This window comes from Amborella trichopoda, chromosome 5, assembly GCF_054954075.1.
Source record: "Amborella trichopoda isolate Santa Cruz 75 chromosome 5, AtrichopodaSantaCruz75HAP2 v2.0, whole genome shotgun sequence".
NCBI classification, from domain to species: Eukaryota; Viridiplantae; Streptophyta; class Magnoliopsida; order Amborellales; family Amborellaceae; genus Amborella; species Amborella trichopoda.
This window is the reverse complement of record NC_142340.1, coordinates 34,230,773-34,252,312: the sequence shown is the minus strand read 5'-3', so window position 1 is coordinate 34,252,312 and position 21,540 is coordinate 34,230,773. Positions and strand designations below refer to the sequence as shown.

At 35.2% G+C, this 21,540-nt stretch overlaps 1 protein-coding gene and 2 long non-coding RNA genes across 3 annotated transcripts; 1 reads left to right on the top strand and 2 right to left on the bottom strand.

The window, feature by feature from the left end:
• Positions 1 to 10,396: 10,396 nt before the first annotated feature.
• On the bottom strand, positions 10,397 to 12,597 carry LOC148782063 (uncharacterized). Its single transcript, XR_016056669.1, has 2 exons — positions 12,231 to 12,597; positions 10,397 to 10,714 (listed from the first exon to the last, which is right to left on the bottom strand). It is a non-coding gene; the product is annotated as an uncharacterized LOC148782063 (long non-coding RNA).
• Positions 12,598 to 18,115: 5,518 nt separating this feature from the next.
• HY5 (Basic-leucine zipper (bZIP) transcription factor family protein) lies at positions 18,116 to 20,961 on the bottom strand. The gene is made up of 4 exons (XM_006842812.4): positions 20,819 to 20,961; positions 19,867 to 20,032; positions 19,534 to 19,690; positions 18,116 to 18,773 (listed from the first exon to the last, which is right to left on the bottom strand). Exons 1-4 carry the CDS (start codon positions 20,895 to 20,897, stop codon positions 18,711 to 18,713), a joined length of 465 nt encoding a protein of 154 aa, XP_006842875.2. The 5' UTR covers positions 20,898 to 20,961; the 3' UTR covers positions 18,116 to 18,710.
• On the top strand, positions 19,503 to 21,314 carry LOC148782062 (uncharacterized). The gene is made up of 2 exons (XR_016056149.1): positions 19,503 to 19,999; positions 20,834 to 21,314. It is a non-coding gene; the product is annotated as an uncharacterized LOC148782062 (long non-coding RNA).
• Positions 21,315 to 21,540: the final 226 nt, after the last annotated feature.

Below are 21,540 nucleotides of genomic sequence, written 5' to 3'. Positions count from 1 at the left end.
ATAATGAATTTTAATAAGTTTTTCGGATTTTTTTTAAGCTTTATTTTGACCGATTCACCCGATTCCCGATCCGGATAGCCGATTCGCCGATTCGGATCGGTTTTTTGGGAGCCCGATCAGGATCACCGATCCGTTTTTTAAACCATTGGTTAAAACTATTGTTTGGGATTTTTTAGAATTTTCTGTGACCATTAACAATGAAATTTTATAGTTATTTAAAAAAATGACTATCAAGAACGGTCATACATGTTTCCTATGTGGCATCCGGCCAATGTCTTCCATTTGGGCTCCATGGGGCTATGATGTAACCGCATGCTGATGATGTGTTGTTGATGTTGGCAGCCCTAAGGTGGCGTCCGCCTATGCCCTAGTTTGTTTGTCCACTTATTTGTGTTATGTACATTTGTATTATGAATGTGAGGGGAATTTTGCACATGAGGCTTTCCATATGTGATCAAGATTTTTTCTTGATTTATGATCCTTTATTTTATTAAAATATAGATCTGAAAGCTCTTTTTTTTATTTGAAACAATTTAATTAGACAAATGCATGTGCACATGAGTGTTAGACACACGTGTCTTATGACAACAAAGGTGTGTTATGACACAATATGCGTGTGAGGCTAACCAATTGTGAGAAATTACCATAAAGTTGAATTTCAAATTTCATAATGAGAGAGAGAGAAGGAGGGGGGAGGTATGCTTCTTAAGTGTGCTTCTCTCTTTACAACATCATGGCCTTTGATCCTAATAATGGATGGATATGAATTGTCGTCATACTTAGGACTTTTGAAAATTGAAATTAAATTCAAGAGAGAAATTTGACATGAATTAGGCCGTACCCTGTGGTGGATGAACTTGGTCAACGGTTGAAGTTTGATTATCTTGACTCTTCCACAACACTAGTCTATATAAATCATGAAACCCTAACCTTTCACTCAATTAAGCTAGAGTAAACCCCTTTGGGAGGCATAACATCCTCGCCTTTGGTTCATTAGAGAGTTGAAGAGAGAGAGAGATAGAGAGAGAAGAGAAGAAATAGGGGCAACCCCTCCCACACACAAAAAAACAGTTTGATGATCATGGTGTCATCCCCCATTGCACATAGTTACTTCATGAGCCTATAGAATCAAGGAAACCATCTTCTCCAAATTTCATTCTTGCTGTAAATCCATCATATCAGAAGATAATTCACCCATCTTGGTCTCTTTAAGTTGAATTTCCTTTCCCATCTCATGCCATGTTGATTTTCTCACATGCATCGATCATGCTACACCAGTTCGGCATTGTCTGAACTAGTGTCTTTTGAATCATTTTATTTGATATTTTTTGAGATTTTCTTTAGTACAATAGCAAGTTAAAATCCTCCTAGCATCACCACAACCTCATTTTTAAAAGCCCTCATTATGCCTAAATTTGCTTATGACTATGCTAAATTAAGATGTATCATAGAGCGCATTCTGGCATTGGCGTGCCGCTTATTTTGTTCCCACGTTTTCTTCTAATCAGACCATCCTATCTCGAGTATTTTGAATTGAATATCTCTTTTTTGGATTCATGCTTCATGTTGTTTGCTTTCTATAAATATGAATAATTTTGGACCTATGATCTTGTGCTATCAGTAATAGGCATAACAAGAGGTGTATATAAGTCCTAGGGGGTAAACCGGGCATGTAAAACAAGTGTTTGTATAAGTTGATGAGAAATTTATATAATGGAAATTTGTATTTAAGTGACATTATATTGTAGTTTTCTTAATCTCCATGGTATTGTTTTGAGTGGGAGTTCTGTTGGGACAAAGTGGGGTCATATAAAAGTTGTTTTGAGCATATATAATTCTTATTATGTGAGAATATTGGATGAATTAGATGTAAATTTGGTCCGAGTTTATTGTAAGTCAAGTGTTTGTATTAATGAGGATTAAAACTTTTAAATGTTGTATCCTTGAACTTGGCTGAATACATTCTTCATACCTGTCAGTGAATTGCATCTTTTTGCTGAAAATAGAAAGGGGATTCCCCTTGACTACCTTGGGAGAACGATCTCTTTCTTTTTCTAATGACCAAAGTCCATTGCTCCTGTTGGGGACGCTTGCTTACTCCTCCCTAGGTTTTCATGTGACGAGAGGTTATGTTTTATGCTTCACTGTAAGCTCAACGGATGAGCAGTAGCCATGCCACAAAAAGGAGCACCAAACTTCTTATGAATATTGATTAGAAAGAAGTCCGTGGCCCATTTTGGAATTAGAGTTTCCGTGGAACCAGATTGCTTCTATGTTCCACAATTACGTATCAATTCCTATTGATTGTCAGGCAGGGTGAACATTGATTCCGCCTCAAACTCTGCTTTTGGTTTGGTTGAGCTTCTTCTTCCATAAGGAGAAGGACAAAAGGTTCAGCTCTAACGGAAAAGAGGTCATTCACCTCTATACACGATACATAGCAGCATCACTTTGTCTACTCAAATTCGAAATATTAGAAGGTGCTAAATCAATAGATGCCAGAGCTGGCAATTGCTTCAGTAAGGCTACTGTCGGTATTGATATTTTTAACTTGATTTTTGTGCATTAGAAGTTTTTTGGCATTGGTTAAAATAAGGTAAGGGGGTCTTATCCACTAATATCTACTTGCTTTGGTTAGGAACAATCCAATAGCTTTAGGAGCCGAGAACAGACTCTTTAAGGTTAGGCTGCTACCTGCCTCTATGGAAGAGATTTACTTAGTATTGCTCAGAGGGCATATGGATTGGAACCCCCCATTGGGAGCGAGAAGAACGAAAGCCCCTCCTACAAATCTTAGAACCCCTAAGGACTCCCCATTGGGAGCGAGAAGAACAAAAGCCCCACCTACAAATCTTAGAACCCCTAAGGACTCTCTCGGAGCCATGTTCTAGTCAATTACCAGCAAAGTACCACATTCACAAGCCAAGAATTAAAATATTTCTATAGTCCAAGCATGTATGGGAATGCCTTTAATCTTTAACCAGTATTGGGGATGCCGTAAATAGAACTGGTTGGCTGTCGGGGTCCACCATTCTAAAGTCAGTAAATCCATAACCTAATGGCTCTAAAAACCTTCAAACACTCTGTTCACCACCCCCATCCTTTTGCTGTGAACTAGAAGCACCTACTATCCTATGAGAGGAACCAGATTTGCACTTAGAACCATCCCCACAAGGACCAAATCTTGCCATTACTATCCAAACACTCTGTTCACCACCCCCATCCTTTTGCTGTAAACTAGAAGCACCTACTATCCTATGAGAGGAACCAGATTTGCACCCACAAGGACCAAATCCCATTACTATTGTTCTCTCTCTCTCTCTCTCTCTCTCTCTCTCTCATGAGGATTACTGTCAATCATCATCCTTTCTACTTTGAACTCATGACGCACTTTAGGCATGGAGGGATGCACCACTTCGAACGCATAGTGCAGAGAAAGAGGGGCAGGGGAGAGGTACCACTTCGAACAGATAGCACAGAGAGAGGGGGGGAGGGGAGAGGTTCTAGCTCACTTCGAACGCATAGCGCAGAGAGAGGGGGGGAGGGGAGAGGTTCTAGCTTCAATCGGTTAAACTTAAACCAATAATCCACACCAATGTGAGCATCAATGTATGTGTGAGAAAGAGAGAGAGAGAATTGGTGAGAGAACCGCATACTTGGCCCAAACTTTTCATCGGATTCATGCCTTTGGGAAGAACTACAAATGAATCACCTCATGCACAACCCTCAAAATTCCAGTACTTTTTCTACTTTCTCCACGTTTGTTTCGCTCATGGGTTCTGTAAAGACAAATTCAATGCCTCAAACCTCTTAAAATACCCCCAAAATAGGTAGGATATTGAGCGTTGAACAACTTTTGGCTTCAGTTCTCGATGCCCCATTGTATTCCAAAATACGCTTTTGGTCAAGCATCATACGAATCAAATTTTGGTGTGGTTTGTATTAAGTTGTGAAGCTCTACACTATTTATTTTAGAGCAAATTATGTAAGGACACTATTTTACATGTTTTAAGACAATATCAAAAGATAATACATCTTTTAAGATAATGTCAAATCTAGAATAACCAAATAAAATAAGGAAAAGAACATTTACCTTTGACACAAAGTGTTCACATTAATCTTGACCATTGGATGTGAAATTGGGTCGCTTCAATTATTCTATTGATCAAGCTCAAACTTCAAAATAAATTTTCTCGAATTTTGTAACACATCCAAGCTATCAAATTTCACATCAAATGGTTGTAAGGAATTGTGACCATCTTGATCAAAGGTAAATGGTCTCATTCTATACAATCTTGTAAATAAATGGTGTAGATTAGTACAACTTTTTCTTTGCAAAATTTTTTTTGGGAAAGTATAAAATGAGACCATTTACCTTTGGTACAAGATGATCACATTGATCTTGACCATTGGATGTGAAATTGGGAGGCTACAATTTTTCCATTGACCAAGCTCAAACTTTAAAAGAAACTTTCTTAAACTTTGTGACACATCAAATTTCACATCGAATGGTTGTAAGTACTTGTCACCACCTTGTATCAAATTTTAAATTTTCTCATTTGAAATCAAGAAATATATTTCCTCAATTTCTTAAGCTTGATGCAAACTGTGAGCAAAGCGAAAAGTGGCGACAATCATTAGATAAAGAAATTTATTTTGAGAAGTGATATAACGCAACAGTAGTATTATAGTAGAATGAGACGGTGAGGTGGCTTCATCTCATCTGTTAGATTAATCTAAACTCAACGGTAAGATGTGGGTCAAAGCTCACCTAAGAAAAAAGGACTAAAAAAAGCGGGGGAAACCAAAATGAAATCTACCTCTATCCACTTCCACCCCATCAAAGCTCTCTTCCAATGCCCACTTCCACCTGCCAAAGCTCTCTTCCAATGCAAAGAACTCATCAGGCTCAAACTCATCCTCAAAGAGGATCATCTCTCACCAAAGAAAGCAAGCCCTGTACTTCTCTATCTCTACATCAGTTACAGTGAAAAATTGGTATCTCTCTCTCTCTTTCTACATCAGTTACAACAAAACATAGGTATCTATCTTTCTCTCTATTTCTCTCTCTCTCTCTCTCTCTCTCTCTCTCTCTCTCTCTCTATTTTCTTTTGTATTTACTGTACTTGTGGAATCCAACACACAGAGATCATCAAACCATCCACACAGGACCACCATTTTTACAGACTATTCCTATGGCATTTATGGCCCTTGTTCTTTCCTACTTCTAAAACCTGCTCTTATTCCCCTTTCTTAAATGGGAATAACCAAAGTTTGGAATTGAGAAGTTAGGCCAAAGTTTGGTATTTGATAGGCCAACATTGTTGAAGATTTGCCCATTTCTTAACATAGAGACATGTATCTGACCCTTTTAATCTCATTCAATGTACCCTTTTATGGTTCTTTTATTCCACCTTGGATTTAAGGTCTCAAGGCTACCCAAACAATGTCATTCAACAAACCTTGGGTTTTATTGCACCTTGGGTTTAAGGTCTCATGGCTACCCAATAAAATGGCAATAATTTGTTCTCCAACACAATGGTATAGATGCTCTCTTTCACCTTCTTGAACACCATAGTTCTTTATATGTCATGTAAGCCATGTGGTTGTTTTGTTGTGTGGCTATTTTGCTTTGATTCCATTGCATAACCCTTTTATTAGTAGGTAACTAAAAATTGAAAGGGGAGTAAGAAACTAACTTGAAAGGGGAGTGAAGAAACTAGTAAGAATGTTAATGGATAAGCATGTATTGTAACAGTGCTGAACAAAATAATCAAACTAAGCAAATGGATTCAGCTTACCTACAAGGATAGAAGAGACCATTGCTTTCAACATCATTTACTCTTGTTGTTGCTTAGATAATAAAAAAATAAAAAATAAAAAAAAATTGGGCTTGTGTTAAATTGCTTGTTTTTTAGATTCCTCTACTTCAAAACAAGTTTCTCCATGTAGTGATTCTTTGTTCCATTACTTCCTATAGGAAAAAATCATGACAATTGCATTTAATTTATGTAGGGATTTTCTTGATTGCTAGAGGCTTTATTGTCTAATTGAAGATTTATCGTATTGGTTCTTATGGCATATTTTGCTTTTCTCAAATTCATTGTTATTTGTTAAATTAGTGTTTGACTATGTTCATCCTTATTTTTTTGACTTTTGTACGAAATGTAGTTAAGTTGTCTTGAGGTTTTGTGCTTTATGCGATGAATTGTGTTAGAATATCCTTTTGTTGGCTTTCTTTGGTTCATGGCGCTTGTGCTTTATACTTTGGGTGTTATGGTGCTTGTGATGGACTGATTTTCTACATCAAGATTTTCATATTTCCCGTCACTTTGATATTTTTTTGAAAGCCATGTCAAGTTCATATTCTCTTTAACTTATTATCTCTCTTAACAATCTCTAATCTTATTATGTTCGGATATTGTTAAAATTGCAAAGCCAGCATGGGAGTAATGTTTTCTGCACAGGTTATTATTGCATACATATTGTCATGGATATTAACGAAGATCAAGGTCAAGCCCTCACCAATGATGTTGTGAGTTATGGTGGGATGGATTCTTGGAACATTACTCCTATCGTATATGAGGATGAGTATACACTTGAAGATTTGGCAGCAGCTTCACCTTATGTCAATGATAATATCATAATGATAGAAAATTCTATGGTAAAAGTTGTAATTGAAGCTAATATGAAAATTTGAAGTTTGAAACCATATGAAGAAACGAAATTTGAATCTAAGGAATCTATGAAGGAGTTCTATAATGAATATGCTAGCCGAGTAGGTTTCAGTGTGCGTATCAGTACCCTTTATTATACGCGTGATAGAACGGCTAATGCTAGATGATTTGCGAATTCAAACAAGGATTCTGAGAGAAGAAATATATGGACAATAAAAATAGAGTTAAAAGACCACATGCAATTACTCAAGAACTGTGTAAGGCAATGATGATGGTGAAGAAAATTGATAGTGAAAAATGGGTCATTAGGAAGTTTGTGAAAGATCACAACTATTTGCTAGTGAAGCCCAGATAAGTTCAATATCTACGATCACATAAGAAGATGATCAACATGACACAACATATTATAAACACATACACTAGTGCAAAATTACTTATGCACCTTTTAATGTCTATGCTTAGCCAAGAAGCGGGTGGAAGTGACAATCTTGCATTCACTGGTCGTCATTTTCAAAATCACATTAAAGATATTTGAAAAAGGAGATGTTCAACTTGCCCCTGAATACTTTAGAAATATGCAATTTGAGAATCCCGCATTTTCTATGCGAAACAAGATGATGAGAATGGACATTTGACTAGAATATTTTGGGTCAATGGTAGATCAAGGATGAACTATCAATTTTTTGGGGATGTTGTGTTTGACACAACTTATTTGACAAAAAAGTATCGAATGCCTTTTGCGCCATGTACAGGAGTAAACCACCATCGTCAATCTGTGTTATTTGGTTGTGCCTTACTAGTTGTTGAAAGTGAAGAGTCATTTGTTTGGCTATTTAAGACATGGCTTCAAGCAATATCTGGCCATCATCCAACTTCAATAATCACTGATCAAGATCTTGCCATGGGAATATCCATCAGACAAGTATTTCCAAATACTCGCTATCACCTTTGCTTATGACATATTTTGAAGAAAGTACTAAAAAAGTTGTCTCACGTATATGCGGAACATGGAAAAAGCTTTAGTAATGATTTTCACAAATGAGTCCATAATTCTGAGACAATACATGAGTTTGAATTGCATTGGCAAACAATCATAGATCGCTACAATTTAAGAGAGAATAAATGATTAATCAGAATGTATGACATTCATGACCAATGGATTCCAACATCCATGGACAACACCTTTTATTGCAGAGATGTCTACAATACAACGAAGTGAGAGTATGGATTCATTTTTTTATGGCTATGTAAATACAAAAAGCACTTCAAAAGAATTTGTTGAGAATTATGCACTTGCATTAAATAGTCAGCTTAGCAAAGAGAGAGATGCGAACTTTGAAACAGTTCACAAACATCGGGTTTTGAATACTTATTTTCCAATGGAGAAAGAAGCAACATGCATTTATACCAAAGCAGTGCTTGACAAATTCCAAGAGGAATTGTGTCGCAGTATTGAGTATGTTGTAATAGAATTAGAGAATGATGGGGAAATCATTGTATTTAAAGTCTCAAAATATGATAGTATTCATTGTTACATTAAATGTATCTGAAATCAAAGCAACTTGTAGTTACCAATTGTTTGAGTTCATTGGATTACTTTGTACATGCATTTTAATTGTTCTCAGAATGACAAAAAAATTTAAAAGCCCACATTGTTACATCTTGAAGTGATGGACAAAAAATGCCAAGGAAGGGTATGTAATAGATGAACATAGTCATATAATGCAAGTTGATTTGTTTGAATCCTTGAATGTGAAATACAATGAATTGTGTAGAAGAGCAATAAACTTTACAGAGAATGGAGCTATGTATAAAGAAATATTTCAGGAAGCAATGTGTGTTCTTGATGAGGGCTTGAAGAGAGTTGCAATTGTCAAAGAAAATATCGATAGAACATGTTAACAAGGCAGCCCAAAAGATTCCCAAGTTTTGCAATTAAATGTCAACGTAAGTGAAGAAGTGAATTTGATAACAATAAGAGAGTGCTTGACCCTCTACCAGTGAAGACGAAAAGGAAGCCTCCTAAGCATCGGTTGAAATCATTCTTGGAGAATACATAAAAGAATGATAGGAAATGTACTATGTGTAAAGGTAGTGGTCATGATAAGATGAATTTCTTAATTTTGAGGAGTATATTGAATACTGAAGAATGCAAATCAAAATGTTCTTAAACTAACCCTTTTCTTAAATCCATCATTTTCAATTGTTAATTAATTTGTAAGTGATCTCTCTCTCTGTCTCTTCCCTGAAATTTCTATAAGTCATTTTCTTAAATTCATCATTTTCAATTGTTAGCTATTCTTGTAAATTGGTTTTGTGATTTCAAGTGTAAAATCCAATTAAATGTTGCTGGAAGTTGTTCTTTTGGTGATATCTTGGTCTTATGAAAGTCAGCTTATCAAGAAGTACTGATGGATCTCTCATTAGCATCACTTCTTGTTATCAGGAAATTGCTCTTTTGTTGGAACTTTTGATTTCTCATTAGCACTACTTTTTGTAAATAATTTTACCTCAAGCACCGTTTTTTGTACATGTTGCCATATTCTAAGGGGTACCATTTTTTTGTATAGAATGTCGCCTCAAGAACCATTTTTTGTATATGTGGCCTTTTTCCATGGGACCTCCAACAATTGCAATTTTGGACTAAATAGTAATGCAATCCAAGGTTTACTGCATTGAATAGTTTCTCTATGTTTCAATCATTTATTGACATCATTTTCAAGTATGGCTTTGATAACGAGCATGCATGGATTTAAACAGTTCGGGTCTTTGATGAATGGCAAGCAACACAAAGAGGGTGAGAAATGCCAATTCTATTATACTAAACTTTGGATTGGGTGCTGAGTGGATCAATGAAATTCATTCTATACAATTTTGAACACTTGTTTCTCATTTTTTGATATTATTTTAGTTCCTCTCAAAATCTTGTTAGTTTGATAGTAAACTTTTTGTAAGTCAGTTACATTGAATCAATAGATGAGAAGCTTGCCATTTACTTTGAGTTGTCACTCAATATAGTTGGATGATTTGTGATCCCTTAAATTTATGATAAGATGTCTCTCTCTCTCTCTCTCTCTCTCTCTCTCTCTCTCTCTCTCTCTCTCTCTCTCTCTCTCTCTCTCTCTCTCTCTCTCTCTCTCTCTCTCTCTCTCTCTCTCTCTCTCTCCATGTTGTACAGAGTATCATCTTGTTTTATGTCTAGAACAAACACCCCATTTTCTTCAAACCATTAGCTAAATCTGATTTTCTTTATATTTAATTGTATTTAACATAACCCCAATAGTATAATGAATTATGGTTTGTCACATGTAGGGACCACACAATGAATTTACACTTCATGAAATGGAAAATTTATTTTAATCAAACCACAAAGTACTCAGTTGGAGAGAAAGTGGTTCATTATAGAAGCCATATGAAATTGTAACTTGGATTGTCACATGTAGGGACCACATAATTACGTGAATGAAATTCAAGTTATAAAGAACTAAATAATCCAAATGAAAATATATTGATAAGAAAACTTATTTACAATGAAGTACTGAAACATAATGTAGGCTGATTATAGCTAATTTGGATGAAATACAAAAAAAGAAAGGGCAAAGTATTTAGTCATTTATCTCAAATATTGCAAATGTAGATTTTCAACACATGCTTTTTAGAATCCTCCAAGAGAGAAGCTTGTGTGCATGTGCCATGTTTCCTTTGTTTCCTCTAGGAGATAAGCATGAAGCCAATTCAACATCAATAACACCCCTTACAAAGCCTTGCTCTAATATTGACAAAATTCTTTAAGATGCTTGATGAATTGGTTTGGAAGAGAACCAACCAACTCATGATTGCCACATGCGACCAAAAAATTGATATCATCGTGAAAGAACACCTGATAGCTTTTCTTAGGTTCCACCTTGATAACTTCCACGTTAAGCAGATACAAGTCTTTGGTCTCTTTTCTTCGCTTTGAGTTTCTTCTCTACCTTCCATGCCTGAACCAGTCATTTTTTTTTTTTTCACATAAATAGTTGTTGAAGCTTCAAAATCTGAAATTTTGGGATAGAGCAATTTAACGACAAATATTAGTAGAAAATAATATTAAGATCATGAACCATAGTGTGGACATTCCTCATCAACTGTGAGAAAAATAAATGATGCAACCATTGTGATGACATTACCATATTCAAAGAAATTGGCCAAGCCAGCTTAATTGTCCAATTTTCATCTATATATTCATATTAAAATAGATATAGGATGAAATTCAATCCTAAAGCCATTTCAGACTCTTGCTCTGCATTAAGATCAGTTATATCTAATTCAAGTTGCTTGATTCTTAGTTCAGTATCCTTGCCCACACAAACACATACTACTAACAATTATTGTATTTAGAACATATGCGACAAATATCAAGAAGAGTTATGATGATATCCATAAAAAATTCCTTAAGAGATTATGAATAATTTTGAGCTACCCTTAAAACAAAGTTGCAAAATTCTAGTAAGTGACTATTTTTCTATCTACAATAGTCCACACAATTCACAAACACGAATTGTATATTGCAGAGGAATATTGCATAAACTCCAACTTCCCTGAAATTTCTATAAGAACCAAGTCTAACAATGAATTTCTCTAATCTATCTTCTCCAGTGACTTCCTCTTTTTATTGGTAAGAAAATTATGTTAAAGGAATCCTACCAAGAACTAATCAAACAAATTCAAAAGAAAAACATGCCTCTTATTGGAAAACAAATGAAAAACAAAAATAAAAACTATTGCCCCACCATGTCTTAGAATTTATAATAGAAACTACCTGGAGATAAAAAACCCTATAATTTCACAGACATGAATTTGACCAGAGTAAGAAATCTTGTGTAAGATACAATTGTTGAAGGAGTTCAAGCACAAAAACTCGCCACCGACCCCAAATAGCCTGGAAAAGGCTCTGATGATGATGAAGCAAGAGAACTTGTCAAATCAGTTAAAAAATCATTGTCTTTAACAGTTCAAATGCCCATAACCTGAAAATTCATTAAAAAAAACATATAAAAAAAATACAACCCATTCCACATTGCAAAAAATAGGTTTGGGCTTTGATAGCTCCCAAAAAACAACAACTTCTTCGGTCAAAAATCATAGATATCTGGATACAAGGCTCGTCCAAAAAGCATTTCAAATTATTTTGACCAAGAAGTTCATAGAATCCACTACCCAATCATTGTAGCTCTTTTTCTAGTGTGCATACTACAAAATTCAGGTTTAGGATTTTATATCTTATATATAAAAAAAAATTACACAAAAGATTTGATTTCCTACATTAGGGATTATTAAAAAGAAAATCTTTTTTTATCCAGGAGCTCATAAAACAAACACCCTAAAATTTAAAAAAAAAAAAAAAGTGTTTACAAAATTAGTTTATAATTGCTTATAAACTAAGATCTAATGGAATGCACCCAAAAAAATTTAAATAAATAAATAACATTTTTACAGCACAAGTTCTTCCAAAAAATTTTCATTTCAACCAAGATAGGCTAAAAAAAATCTAAGTTGAAGGAATAAGCATACCTCATTCTGAAATGAGGTTGTTGAGAGAAACATCAAAAGAATAAACCTCAGAGTTTGTTTGGGGTTTTTGAGCCATATTGACTTGACTATTTGGAGCTTCTGAATTTGCTGGTGATCTGAAGCCCACTTTTTTGGGGAGCAATGAGAGAAATGGAGGAAGAAAATGACTGAAGAAAGAAGAGAGAGAAATCTTGGATTTGGAAGAAGACAGAGACAAGATTAGGGGAGATGATGGGGAGAGGAAGAAAGAGGAGAGAGGGACATAAGGAGAAGACAAGAGGAGGAGAGTGAGGGGAGAGGAGAGCATGTGGGTAGAGAGAGGTTGAGATGACGAGAGAGGCAACAGTGAGGAGAGAAGAGCGGGAGATAGAGGCGCACAAAGACAGAGATTTGAGGTTTTCAAGGAGTACTTCAATTTGAATTCAAATTTTGAATCAAATATTTCAAATTTTATTATAAAGTAAGCATTAATCTCACCCATTGGATTCAGAAGAATCCAATAGCTAAAATTAGGCCAACTCACCGTTTCTTCATAGTATAATACAAAGGTTGCATCATATCACTTCTCATTTATTTTTTATTACTTTTGCACTTGGGTGGCATTTTCGTACTGTGTACCATTGTTAAGTGATACGTTAGTTGGGATAATGGGGAAAGGACTGTTTTAGTAGGGGGGCATCTTTTTCACGAGGGGGATTAAGTAGTTTTTCTGCAAAAATATTACATTTTGAAAAGAATATGTTCTCTGACTAAGTTTCAATCGAAATGATTTAAGACAAATTTACATAAATACCAACAAAAGTATTTGAAATTCAAAATATTCAATACTTAATATTTCTTTCAATTTGATATTCAATATTGTACAATCAGGTCAAGGTATTTGCCATTTTTATTTTGTCATTCTTTCTACACATTAGATTGTGTTCAAATTTTGTATGTAAATACCTCTCTCTGTCTGATACAATATAAAAATATATATAAAAAAAATAAAATGACCAGAAAAATATTGAGATATTTTAGTCATTTAACTATTTAAAATTAGTATTTTAGCATTTTATAGATATGTGCAATGATGAGAAGTATAAAATCCCATAATTCAAGAAAAATCCGAAATAAAATCAAAACATAAAATATTAAAATAATCTTAACTTCCACATCAAATAAGGGACAAATCCCATAATTCAAGAAAAATCCGAAATAAAATCAAAACATAAAATACTAAAAATAATCTTAACTTCTACATCAAATAAGGGACATTTATTTAAGTTTTAATGTATTTTCATCTATATGGACAGGAAAAAACTCTCTTTAAACTTGTTTCTTATTGGAGGGGGTTCATAGTTAATGAAGGGAGGGTGAGGTGGGGATTTCTAGGGCTTGGATAACAGTGTCACTAGAATACTAAGCACATGAGTGGTTTGGAGGAGAGAGGGATAGATTCTACGAATGAGGTTGGGGAAGAAGATGGTGATAGCTTTCTTGATCCAATGGTATCAATAAGGTATGATTTATCAGTTGGTTTACTCTCTGGTATGAATTTTCCAGTTTTGGGCTCTTTCTCCCTCCTTTGAATGATATTTTCGGCTTGAGTGATTGGGCTAAAAGAGGATGGGGCTTATCATATGCAACGAAGGTTAAAATTATGAGGGAGAATAAGGTAGTGTTCTTTTTTGGCTCTAGAAAATCGCTTTGTTAGAGTCAAAGGTAAGCTTTTGTCTTTAGATTTTTGGAAACCTTCGTCCCATTTATCCTACTTGCGAAAGTAAAGTCAGTGGTTGAGATTGTCAGGTATTCCTTTCAATGCCTAGACATTGAATACTTTTCATAAGTTGACTAATTGTTGTGGGGAATTTTATGATATTGATAAGGAATCTTTTTAAGGGGTAAATTTAAAGTATGTGAGGATTCGCACTTAAAAGTTGTGTGGGGCCTCCATTCCTAAATGGCCGAGCCTGCACATCAGTCAAGATTTGTTTTCTATTAAGGTTTCTTTAAAGGCAAAGGTTATTCATAAGGCTACACTTGGGGGTAAGGTGGTTTCAGATTTTCCTTTGGAAGCCGGGGGTTGGCTAAAGGTTTCTCGCAGGCATCATGCTGCTCAGGTGATGAATACTCAAACTATTCCTGGCAAAGTTTTTCCAGTGGCTGCTCATCGGAATTTTCCTAGGATGACTGATCATCGCAATAGCAAAAAAGGGAAGGTGGGATTTCAAAATTTAAAAATCTATAAACGGTAGATTCCAGTGAGCCATTTCATGAAAAATTCGGCAGGTTTTTTGTCAAACGTTTCTGCTGATGGTGAGGGTCTACAAAGATTTGTTGACTGAGAGGGTTCACCAAACTATATTGTTCATGATAAGTCTAAAGAGAATAAGGTTAATGGCATATCTCTGCATGGAGAATTTGAGGCTCAATTACCAAAGAGAGGGATGATGAGCATAGTACAAGACGTGGTGGTCTGCCCTGTTTTTATACTAACGAGATTGGAAGAGGGAAGGTTACCTTCTTCCTCTCCCTCAAAATTATCTGTTGCAAGTTTGTAGGTGGTGATTTGGGACTATTCAACTATGGAAGAGGCATTGGATGAGACCATGGAGGAAGTGCTGCTTCTGGAAGAAGCCTACTTCGGTACGAGCAGAGATGGCCCAGGTTCCTCATCTGCTAAACATTTTTAATGATTATTCTTTTATAGAATGTAAGCGGTTTGGACGATTTCAAATGTAATAAGGACATTATTTATTTGGTTTGTAAGTTTGAGCCTACTGTCTTAATACTATAAGAAACCAAACTTCCAAGTCCCAGTTTATCTGGTGTCAGTGACGTTTGGCGTTCTAGGGCAATGGTTTTTGTGGGGATTGACTCGGTTGGGGCTTCTGAGAGACTGTTGATTTTGTGGGATCCATCAGTTTTCCAATCTTTTTGTTGTGTAAAAAAATAAAACTTTATGGTGGTTAGTTTTGTGGGGCCAAATTCTGATTTTCAATGGAGGCTAATGAATGTTTATTATCCCCAAACCTTTGCTCTGAAAGACGTTTTGGTTAATGCCATGTCAGATTTCCTTCATAACTTTGACCATCTGATTTGTTTAGGGGGGATTTTTAAGGCGTCTCAAGGTCTTTGTCAAGGTGATCATCTTTTCCCTTTTCTCGTCACTATTTATGCATAATGCTTCAGCCTTCTTGTGAAAAATGTAGAAAGTAGAGAGCATTTTTCGGGCTTTCAAATGCCAAATGAGGGGCCTCGTATTTCTCATTTGCAATATGCATATGATATTCTGTTGTTTTGGGAGGCTGAGGTAGATCAGATGAGCACTATTACTACTTTTTTAGTATGTTATGAGGTGACCTTAGATCTTAAGGTTACTTTTGAGAAAATTGCAGTGATTCTGTGATTCTTGAGATTGCTGAGATGTTGGGATGTAAGGTGGATAATTTTTCAATCATGTACTTGGGTATGCCGATCTCAGATGGTCGACTCCCATTGGCTATTTGGGACAAAGTAATCCAAAAAGCTTGACCTTTGGAAATATAAATACCGTTCTATGGGGAGAAGGATAACTTTGGTAAATGCATGTTTGTCAAACTTACCAATATATCAAATGTCTAGTTTGCAAATTCCTTCACCGGTGGGCAGGAAAATTGAAAGTTTAACGAGGAATTTCCTTTGGGGTTTGTGGATAATAAAAAGTATCATCTTCTTAGATAGGATAGAGTGTGCACACCTAGAAGAGAGGGTAGTTTAGGAATTAGGAAAATTAAACTCGTAAACCAAGCCTTACTCTGTAAATGGTGGTCGAGAAGCTTAAATATCAAAGATCAACTTTGGTATAAAGTGACTGCCTTGAAAGAGATGATAGATTTAGTATATGGGTTGGTTCGAGGAATGGTACTAGGGGGATGTCATACTACTGAAGATCTATTCATTCTTGTAAATCTTCGATTCACAGGGACATTCAATGATGTTTGGGAGATGGAAGCAATATCTCTTTTGGGCACCACAAATGGTTAGGTTCATCACTTTGAAATATGTTTTTCCACTGGTGTTTCAAAGAATGGATAACCCCAATGTTGTTATTGTTGATTCTTGAAATATGTTTTTCCACTAGTGTTTCAAAGGATGGATAACCCCAATGTTGTTATTGGTGATTCTTTTGAGATCAAGGGTAATCAAGTTGTGTGGAATATCAACCTTCCATACAACAGGATTTCGGATGACATATTTTATGAATTCTCTAGTTTGTTGACGTTACTGAATGAAGTATATATCCCTCAAAATGCGGTTGATGAGATTATTTGGGATTTTGATAAAGATGGAGTTTATTCGACAAAGTCAATGTATCAATTGTTGCTCTATGATTGATGGAGATGGTCTATGCCTGAGGTTGCTATTATTTGGAAGCGACCTTAACCGCTTAAGGTGCAAGCATTCTTATGGCGGGCAGTGCATGATAAAGTACTAACTATTGATAATCTCATCAAAAGATGGAAAATTTTACCGAATATCTGTCTCATGTGTAAAGGTCGTGGTGAAATAAGTGCTCATCTGTTTCTCTATTGTCCATTTACATTTAGAATTTGGTATTAGTTTTTTGCTCAGCTAAGGATAACAATGGTTATGTCTTCGAAGGTGAAGGGGATACTATCAAATTTATTGCTTTCTTTTTTATTGCAAACAGGTCTAGTGATATGGTAAATCACGAGATATGTGATGTGGGATATATAGAAGGAAAAAAATAAGAGAGTTTGATGGGATAAATTTACCCTTTAAAAGAATGTGATGTGGGAAATATAGAAGGAAAAAAATAAGAGAATTTGATGGGATAAATTTACCCTTTAAGAGAATTTTGAAGAAGATCTTGCACATAATATGGCTTTATCTATCAGTTACAAAAGTTAAGCAAGATATATTGGAAATGGATATGAGGATAAACTTATCCAACCTTTTTCAAATGGGCTTTATCAATTGTAGGCCCAAGGGAAAATGGATGCCACCAATGATAGGCTCTTTAAACTCAACAGGCAAGTCGTTAGAAACCTAGTCTGTCGGGTTTTAGAAGAGTGGTTAATGTCCGGGATGGAAATATAGTTTTTACTTCCGCATGTCTTCTTGAGGAGAAAACTACAAAATATGTAAAATTCCGGGCCCTCCTTCATGGCTTGCAATTTTATATGACTAATAATTTAATTCCTTTTTGTAAATATTTTGTGGTTGACAATTTTTGTCTTTTCTATGCTATTGAAGGTAATTCCTTAAATGTCATCAAATGATGTAAAAAGGAGCAAAAATCACCTTAAAAAATGAAATCTAAACTCTTATGGATGCTGTACTCATCTAGACCCTTTAACGGTCGCTTTCTATCGAAAAACCAATGTGTTGGCAAATTTTCTTGCCGAGGGATACTTTTTTAACTGAAACAATTGTATTGACTCCATAATTTCCTTCTAGTCTCCTCTAATAAAATCTTTGAATTCCTAAAATAAAAAATTTAAAAACAAAAAAAAAAAAGTTGTTTCTTATTAACTTAGATATGCACATATGTCCACACCCATGTGGCTATTGTTTCCTCTTTTTCACACGTGCATAATTCTCTCTCAAACATCTTTTCTTCAAATTTATGATTAACATGGTTTTGATGATGAATCTCTAAAACTTTGAAGCAAAATCCATCTTTTTAAGGTGAATTTTTAATCGAGAGCTGCACATGTACACGAGTCAGACGCGTATATACCTCATACTTTACTTTTAATACAAGAAAAATACAATCATTTTTGTCTATCAAATTTTTAAATCAAATGATAAGTATGTTATTGATTTGACTCAAAAGTTCAGAAAAATATTTCTCGAATTTTATGACATTGCCCCAAACCACCCAATTTGACATATAATAACTCTTAACAACCAACTTCTTTGTAACAAAAATAAATAGTCTCATAATATACAATCCTATCCATGTCCATTGACCATAAAAACAACAGCCACCCAATTTTAAAAACAATAGCCACCTAAAGTAGCTTATAACAACAGACCCCATAGTAACAAAAATAAATATTCTCATAATATACAATCCCTTCCATGCCCATAAACCATAAAAACAATACAAAGTAATGGATAAATGGCTCCTGAATTAACTTGTTCAAAAGACTACCTCATAATACGTTTCAAAATCGTTGAAGGGGTAGTAGGTATGGATAAGACTCACATGAAGAGTACCAATAATAAGTCATCTCATTCTCTCTCTTCATGTGCTTTTGCCATGTCCCTTTCTATATTTTATTCATGTCTCTCTTTTCCTCAACGAAATAAACATTCACTCCCGCAACCATCACGTTCGCACCTCAAAACAAAACCCAACCAAAAAAAATTCTAAAAATAGAGAGAGACATAGACCTGACCCATAGAAATGGAGATACAGAGTGTACACAACAAAGGGACTTATGCAGTGTGAGAGAGAGAGACAGAAAGAGAGAGAGAGGTGTTCCTCTACCCATCAGCACCGTTGGCACTGGTGCTACCTCTCCTGTTGGCCGTTGTGTTCTTTAATATCTGACGAAACAAGTAAATAAACAACTTTAATGGAGCTACGAATCGATATCTCAAAATGCACATCATGCTAAAAACATGGAGAGAGAGAGAGAGAGGCGATGAAGAAAACAGCACTAGAAAGCCGCAAGAGAAAGACTAATAAAATGCCTTGCATCGAGTGAGAGACTAATAAATAAGGGAACTGCCAGCGCACGCTCACAAGCTCACCTCTTTACAAGAGCTCAAGCTCAACCGTTCAGATTCAATTTGAATCATAATCTTTTATTTTATATTTAAATTTTAATTATTTGTAATAAATTTAAATTATTAAAAATTTTCCAAATATATTATTTAAAAAATTAAAAATACCTGATAAAAATATAAAAAATAAAATAACACCCCTTTGATAAAAATATAAAAAATAAAATAACACCTATGTGTGAACAGATAAACCTATATTCAATTTGGGTATAATCATTATTGTATTTTATATTTAAATTTTAATTATTTTTAATAAATTTAAATCAATTAAAATAAAATATCTAATAAAAATATCAAAAAATTATTTATAAAAAATAAATTAATCAAAATACCTTCAAATCGTATCAAATTTTTCAAATCCCAACGTACCCTCTAACTTTCAAATGATAAAAATACAAAATGATAAAAAATTAAAATAGGGAGGGCTCTGTGAACTAGTGGACCTACACCAACATTTCCCAATAAGTAAATAAATGCCTAGAGCATTGAGAGAGAGAGAAGGGGAGAGCGTAGTGATTACAAGTCTTAGCATTTGGTTCTCGTTTTGCAAGGTGGAGACGCGCTCTTCAAGTTCAGAATTCTTCTTCTCCATCTGCTTCACCTTTACCTCCAACTCGTTCAAGTACGCCTTCTTTCTCTCTCTAGCCTGTTGCGCAGACACTCTATTCCTCAGCAACCTTCACCCCCAAAACCAAAACCCACAAAATTAGTAACTTCAAAAACCCACAAAAGATCAGAGAGAACCCAGAAAATCTCAGACCCTATAGAGGATAACTGAATGAGAGACATTAAAAATCAAAAGGCGAGGTAGTGTTGTGTAGTGAAATAGAGGGAGAGAGAGAAAGTGCGACACCTTTTGAGTCTTTTGTGCTCTTTGTCGGCTGGGCTTCGGCCCCTTTTCCTCTGATTTGTTTCCGCTGGCGGCCTTGATTCAGGGTCCCTGCCCGAAGTAGAGGATGGTCCCGCACCCTCACCACCCATTTCGGGTACTCTTCTGATCTCATCGTCACTCTCTATTCCTGCTTTCTCTCTCATCATTAGTATCAAGTATCAACTATTAACCACCATATCTAGTGAGAGAAAGGAAAAAGATAAAAAAAAAAAAAACTTTTTTTTTTTGTTGATCGAATATATTTAATAAAGATTCAGATGAAAGAGAAAGCGGAAGGTCTTGTCTTATTTATGTTAGAAAACGAGTTAACCTGATAGCCCAAACAAACATTACAGAGAGAAAAAAGGAGCTTCATGTAAAATTAAACATGGGAGGGAGAAAAAGTGAGGGGAGAGAGAGAGAGAGATAGGGTTTATTTATAGAACTGAAACAAGTAGGATGAGAGAGAGTAGAAGCCAATGGGAATCTCTCAAACCCAAACCAGATCTCAGAGTGAAAGAAATAATAAAGCAAAAGGAAGAGAAAAAAGTCGAAGAGTATGAGCAAATCAGAACTCATCTTCTCGTCAATCCTTTCTTTCTTTATTCAATGAAACCCAACAAAGGGAAAAGCAAAACAACCAATTGGGAACCCAACAAAACCCCTATAAACGCCCCAAAATTGAAAATTAATCCAAAACCCACAAAAACTCACTGGTAAAAACGGACAAAAAAAACAAATAAAAAAAATCAATAAAACCCACATTAATTCCAGTAAATATAAATATTCAGAGAAATAAAAAGATAAATAATTTTCTACAAAAACCTACAATAGCTAAAGCTAGAGAGATAAAGATCCAATTACAAACCCTGAAAAACCCATGCAAATCTCAAAGTAAAAGGAAAACACCATGACAATAAAATGAAAATTTTACCTTCTTTCACTTCAGGGTGGAGTGCAGAACTCGAAGATCTCTCACTACTGGAAGGCAATGAAGTCGCTGCTTCTTGCATCTCTCTCTCTCTAACCTCTCTATCTTTCTCTCTCTACGCACGCAGACAAAGCATAGATGGTAACAGTATGAATGTGCACAAAGACCGTGCACTGCTTATTATTACTGTAAGTAAAGTGGGGTTTGGCTTGTGGGGTTTAACCACATCTACAACCGTTGGATCTTTTGAGATCGGATGGTAGAAACTTACCGAACGTGGCTCACGCATAGCCTCGGGGTTCATGCAGATCCAATGGATGAGAAATGGGGACGTGGTTTCTTACTAGACGTTCGATTTTTCGTAGATGGTGAAGATGCATTGAATGTTCGCCACATTGCAATTAGATGACCTTTGTCTGTAAATTACTATAGTGCCCCTTTGTAATGTGCCCTTCGATTATCTGAAAAGTCAAAAAGATTTGGTGCATTTACAGGACAATTTTGCCTATTTGTGCATTCACAGGACAAGTTTTGGGGATGTAATTCCTTCAACCCATAGATTTAACCACCAAAAAAGATAAAAGAAGGGAAATTTTTTCCAAATCGCACCAAATAAGGTGTCATTCTTGAATGGGGGTGGTTTGTATAAGGTTGAAACTTTAAATGATCTAAATAAGGCGCACCTCCAAATTTTATCATAAAATAAAATTTTGGTGTCAAAAATT